General features: G+C 38.5%; 1 protein-coding gene across 1 annotated transcript in view; it reads left to right on the plus strand.

The window, feature by feature from the left end:
- RBBP8 (retinoblastoma binding protein 8) overlaps positions 1–6,671 on the plus strand; it is a 65,305-nt gene that overhangs the window by 50,398 nt on the left and 8,236 nt on the right. The window contains 2 exon segments of the mRNA XM_010828916.1: positions 900–1,014; positions 4,226–4,369. Of these exon segments, the coding sequence (XP_010827218.1) occupies positions 900–1,014; positions 4,226–4,369 (259 nt within the window).

Genomic DNA, 6,671 nt, shown 5'->3' on the forward strand with positions numbered 1-6,671 from the left:
TGAAAAGCATAGACATTACTTTGCCAACAAAGGTCCGTCTAGTCAAGGCTATGGTTTTTTCTGTGGTCATGACAGATGTGAGAGTTGGACTGTGAAGAAAGCTGAGTGCTGAAGAATTGATGCTTTTGAACTGTGGTGTTGGAGAAGACTCTTGAGAGTCCCTTGGACTGCAAGGAGATCCAACCAGTCCATTCTGAAGGAGATTAGCCCTGGGATTTCTTTGGAAGGAATGATGCTAAAGCTGAAACTCTAGTACTTTGGCCACCTCATGCGAAGAGTTGACTCATTGGAAAAGACTCTGATGCTGGGAGGGATTGAGGGCAAGAGGAGAAGGGGACAACAGAGGATGAGATAGCTGGATGGCATCACTGATTCGATGGACGTGAGTCTGAGTGAACTCCGGGACTTGGTGATGGACAGGGAGGCCTGGTGTGCTGCGATTCATGGGGTCGCAAAGAGTTGGACACGACTGAGCGACTGAACTGAACTGAGACTAATCCATAGCCATCAAGAAGTCAAATTTGACTTACGAACTTTTCAGTGAACATTGATGTTCATTTCTGGGAAGCAGATTAGGGAAGAAAGGAAGCTTCAGGGATTTTGGTAATATACAGTTCTCTCTTCCTTGGCAGCAGTCCTTTTCCTGGACTTGAGAGATGATGCTTGTATATCAAAGATAATACATTAGGTTTAAATGCCTGTAAAATGTAATATATCTATATTCCTTTGAGTAAAAGTAAATATTACTTAATGCTACTAAAGTGTAAGTGTGACACTTAAAAAATGGTTAAAATGGTAACATTTATGTTACGTATATTTTTACCATCCCCCCCCCAAAATAACTATAAGGTCATAAAGGGATAACAGTTAAAATTTTGAATTTTTAAACATTTATTCAGGATGGCAGTCAGTCAAGATTAGCAGGAGAGACAGTGGACATGGACTGTACGTTGGTTAGTGAAACCATGCTCTTAAAACTGAAGAAGCAAGAGCAGAAGGGAGAAGAGAGTCCAAGTAAGATTTGTGTTTGTTTTTGTTTTTTAATTTTAATACAAAGTGGAAGGAAGTTTATAGTCATACCATTGCACTGAAGAGCATAAATGACCTTTTCACCATAAACCAGTTTTTCCCCTGTTCTACTAATAGTAGACTTCTCTTTAGTAAAGCTTAGTTTCCATATTTCAGCAAAAAAAAAACTTTAGTAAAAATAATTTTTATTTTCAAAAGAATTCAAGTTGTGTCCAGGGGTCAGCAAACTTCAACCAGCTGCCAGTTTTGTCAGTAAACTTTTGCTGGAACCCAGCCTCACTCACTTGTTTAATTTATTGCCTACGGCTGCTTGTGTGACAAGGCAGCAGAATTGAGTAGTTTCTGCAGAGACCTTATGGCCCCACAGGCCTAAAATATTTACTGTTTGACCCTTTAAGAAAAAGTTTCCTGATCCCTCGTTAAGATAATTTTTTCATAGAAGTTGTAAAGGGAATATTGAGAGTCCTGTTTTAGAAATATTATTTTCCAAAGCAATTTGATAAGGAGAAAAAGGGGGGATTCTGCTGAGAAGTATTAGTTGTTCAGTTGCTAAGTTTTGTCCAACTCTTTTGAAAAGTATTAGTACAGATTTGCAAATAAGCAGTAAACTCAGACTAATAGTGTATATGATGAGTGATTCTGCCATTTTCTTTTTCTGTAGAAAAGATTTGGCTAAACTAGGGGTCTACAGCCCTTCGTAGTAAGAAACTGATAATTCTTTATGTAAAGCCTTGATTTTCTGAAAGCGGTGGGAGCGTGGAAGGATTGGGTTGGCACCACCTTAGCAATGTTTCTGACTACAGAGGCATGTGACACGAGACAACTAGACTGAATAGTTGTCACTCATCGCCCTCACGTGATGAACAGTTAGGACCTGCCACATCGGGATGCAAGGCTAAAAGCAGAGGCATTTCCCAATGGTCCTCTGTTAGAAACTGAGGACACTCAGACTGTGTGTGCATTTCCTGTATTCTGCTGCGAATTCTCCAGTCTGCCTGCTCGGGGTCCCAGGTCTTGTTCTTGCTTCTTATAAAATGCCTTATTTCTCACTGCAGTAAATGCAGTAAACGAGAGAAAATTTTAACAGCCTTTTCCTTAATTCTTTGTTCTTTAGTAACGAATAATTATCTATACAATCAAATAGCTGGCTGCCTACAGTGAAAAGGACAATAGTTATTAAAAGGAGAACCTTAACAGTGATTTAGTCCTTTTATAGTGAATGACACATAACTTTTTTCTTAAGAAGATGACTTTGCTTTTAAGATTATTTTGTTCCTGGTACCAGTCTGATGTTTTCCTATTTTGTAGAAAAGGGCAAAACTATAAAGTATGGCAGCTTTGGCTTCTAATTTATCTAGCTAATCTAAGAAGATGATAGCTTCCCAAATATATTTGAAACAAGTAACTTATGAAGGTGAAATTAGAACTTAAACTAATGAGTGGAGATAATTTTGGCTAAATAAGGCATAATGAATACTGTTGCTGCACAGTAGGTCACTCCAGTAAATCAGAGGATTAGAACAGTAGCAATTTTTTTTATCTTTCATAGTTTCTGTGCCTGAGGAATTCAGGAAGGGCTGGGCTGGGTGGTTCTATCTCAGGGTCTCATACAGATGGTGGCTGGAGCTGGAACAGCAGAGAACTAGACAGATGGGAGACTCTTGGCTGCTCTCTCATCATTCAGTCTCAGGGTTTCGCCATATAGTCTTTACATGTGGGCTAGTTTGAGCTTCCTTACCGCACAGAGACTAGGTTCCCAGAGTAAGCATCCCCAAAGAGCAGTGTAGAAGTGCACAGCATTTTGATGATCTGGACTCAGTAGTTGCTCAGTAGGAGTGCCACTGTCACATTTATAAGAACAGCAAGGTGGGATAGGAGATATTGTTGAGCCCATACTTAGGAAAAAACAGTCTGCACATTTTACCCATAAGGTAGATTTTTTTCATACTTAGAATTGATGAAATATAAACTTAAAGATGAAACATACCATTAAATGATACTGCTAATATTCAATTCAAAAAAAAATTTTTATATCTGTGTTCAACTTATTAGATGCTATGATAGATATATATCCTTATATATCAAAAAAGAATGTAGTCCGTCCTCAAGCATTTTACAGTCAGAAGTCAGCAACAAAAAGAAATCAATAAATCATTAACGTACTATGATTTATTGACAGCATATACAGAATGCTTTGGGAATGCCTAGTGCACAGGAATTATTTTTACTAAATTTGATCCTCAGAATGAAAAATGAACAAATGTTTCATCATTCAGTAATTATGGAGACACAATTCTATATCAGGAACTGGAGCAAATAGTAAACAGAAGTACCTGCCTCTTATGGAATTTACATTGTAATAGGGGAGAAACAAGTATTGTGTGCTAGATGATGGTACGTGCTGGAGAAAGATAAAACAGGGTGAGGTGCTAGAGCGTCTGCACTGGGGGAGGTGGCTGGTAGTGATTATATAGAGTGATCTTGGCAGGTTCCAGTTTTGTCACATTTGTTAGCCAACTGAATTTCTCTATTTTTGGTACACTGGTGTTTTAAAAAATGTGATTATACAGTGGAAATGTATTAGGTTGGCCCAAAAGTTCATTCGGGTTTTTCCATACCATCTTACAGAAAAACCCAAATTTTTTGGCCCACCTAACAGTACTCTGAAGATGAAATTAGCATTTGCATATCAAATATGGAATTGAATTCATTATTTCTATAACACTGAACTACCAAGTGTTCATAATAATGCAAGAAGATACTTTTCTGATACATTAGAAAAATAAAGAACTAAACAAAACTTTATAGAGGTTTTTATGTCAGTTATTTATACACAGTTTATTTAAACTTCATATTTATCACCGTTTATTATGCTGCATTTTCTCTTCCTCACAATTCCTTTGGTAGTTCCTTTTGGTTTACTATGAATTATACATGAGCTGATAGAAAAATATGTTTTAACATTTATAATGACAGTAACAAAAAAACCAGCATTCTCGTCACATAAATAAAGGACAGTTGAAGGCATAACATTAAAAACCTTTGGAAATGTACAGTAATTACCCAGACTTGGGGTTTATTCTTGCCTAATACACATCTAAATTATTTTGTGGCAGTTCTTACAAGTTTCTGTGTATTAGTCTACCTAGAAAGCAAAACGCTTACTTGTGGCCTAAGCCAATGCTCTTTCACACAGATGGAGAAAGAAAGATGAATGATAGCTTGGAAGATATGTTTGATCGGACGACACATGAAGAATATGAGTCCTGTTTGGCGGAGAGCTTCCCCCAGGTAGCAGATGAAGAGAAGGAATTGTCAACTACTACAAAAAAAACAAACAGTAAGGCAGTTTTCTTTCAAATTGTGTTTTTTCCCCATTACACTGAATTTAGTAAAGTAAGTTGTCAATCTTATTAACAGAGGCCTAATGAGGTATCTTAACAATTAAAACAATGTTTATTGAATAAATCTTTTTTCAGTTTTTTTTAAAGATAATTTCAGATTAATAGAAGAGTTACCAAAAATAGTTCAGAGGGTTATGCTTCAATGAAAAGAAGATACTTGAATGGCCAGTAAGCACATGAAAAGCTGGTGAACACTCTTGAACATCAGGGATGGTGACAATACTTCACATCCACAGAAGTGGTTGGATAACATTTGTCTCTAGCAAGGGTGAAGAGCAGCTGGAACTCTCGCATTGCTGATGGAGTAGAAAATTGGTTATACTTTGGAAACCAGTTCAGCAGGGGGCTTTTTAAACAGCTTTATTGAGGTCAGTCAGTTTTTTGTAAAGTTAAGCATATACCTGTGTTGTGACCTAGCAATTCCACTGCTCAGTATATACCCACAAAAAATGAAAACATGTTCATACTACTTCACAACAAAAACTACTAGACTCAGCAATGTGGATTAGTCTCCAAAATTTGTTGGGCTAGACAAATGCAAAAGATGGAGAAGAATATATGGTATATCATCTCGTTGATATGAAGTTCTAAAACAGACATAACTAAGCTACAGTGATAGAAATTAAATGAGTGACTGTAGGGGAGGGAAGAGACAGAAGAGAATGTTCTTGTGCATGAGAGACAACAGAATAGGAAACTTGCGTGGACATGTTCACTATCTTGATTTGGGTAGCAGTTACACTGGAATATACACTAGTCAAAATTCATCTCAGTGCACTTAAAATAAGTATATGTAAATTATGCCTCAGTAAAGTAGATGGTTTTAAAGTCTTCAGTGGTTTCCCAGTGCACTTAAAATTCAAACTCCTTCTTTTGGCTCCCAAGGCCCATCATAGTCTGGTACCTGCCCACCCAACATCTAACCCTGCCCCCGTCTTTCCCAACAGTTCCCTTTTTTGGCAGATTAATCACACTGTCCTCCTTTTACATCATATAATATACCAAACTTTTTGCCATTGAGGACCTTTACGTAGAACATTCACCATTCGTATTCTTGTCATGACTGACTTCTCTTTAATCATCAGTTATTACCTGAGATATTCAGGTAGGCTTAGCTGTCTGCTTGCTTAATGTTTGTTTCCCTCAGTTCAGTTCAGTCGCTCAGTCGTATCTGACTCTTTGCGACCCCATGAATCGCAGCACGCCAGGCCTCCCTGTCCATTACCAACTCCTGGAGTTCACTCAGACTCACGTCCATCGAGTCAGTGATGCCATCCAGCCATCTCATCCTCTGTTGTCCCCTTCTCCTCCTGCCCCCAATCCCTCCCAGCATCAGAGTCTTTTCCAATGAGTCAACTCTTTGCATGAGGTGGCCAAAGTACTGGAGTTTCAGCTTTAGCATCATTCCTTCCAAAGAAATCCCAGGGCTGATCTCCTTCAAAATGGCCTGGTTGGATCTCCTTGCAGTCCAAGGGACTCTCAAGAGTCTTCTCCAACACCACAGTTCAAAAGCATCAATTCTTCAGCACTCAGCTTTCTTCACAGTCCAACTCTCACATCCATTCATGACCACAGGAAAAACCATAGCCTTGACTAGACGGACCTTTGTTGGCAAAGTAATGTCTCTGCTTTTCAATACGCTATCTAGGTTGGTCATAACTTTGCTTCTAAGGAGTAAGCGTCTTTTAATTTCATGGCTGCAGTCACCATCTGCAGTGATTTTGGAGTCCAAAAAAAGAAAGTTTGACACTGTTTCCACTGTTTCCCCATCTATTTCCCATGAAGTGATGGGACCAGATGCCATGATCTTCGTTTTCTGAATGTTGAGCTTTAGGCCGACTTTTTCACTCTCCACTTTCACTTTCATCAAGAGGCTTTTTTTTAGTTTCTCTTCACTTTCTGCCATAAGGGTGGTGTCATCTGCATATCTGAGGTTATTGATATTTCTCCTGGCAATCTTGATTCCAGCTTGTGCTTCTTCCAGCCCAGTGTTTCTCATGATGTACTCTGCATATAAGTTAAATAAGCAGGGTGACAATATACAGCCTTGACGTACTCCTTTTCCTATTTGGAACCAGTCTGTTGTTCCCTGTCCAGTTCTAACTATTGCTTCCTGATCTGCATATAGGTTTCTCAAGAGGCAGGTCAGGTGGTCTGGTATTCCCATCTCTTTCAGAATTTTCCAGTTTATTGTGATCCACACAGTCAAAGGCTTTGGCATAGTCAGTAAAGCAGAAA

Source organism: Bison bison, unplaced genomic scaffold, assembly GCF_000754665.1.
Source record: "Bison bison bison isolate TAMUID 2011002044 unplaced genomic scaffold, Bison_UMD1.0 scf7180017864498, whole genome shotgun sequence".
Taxonomy (NCBI): Eukaryota; Metazoa; Chordata; class Mammalia; order Artiodactyla; family Bovidae; genus Bison; species Bison bison.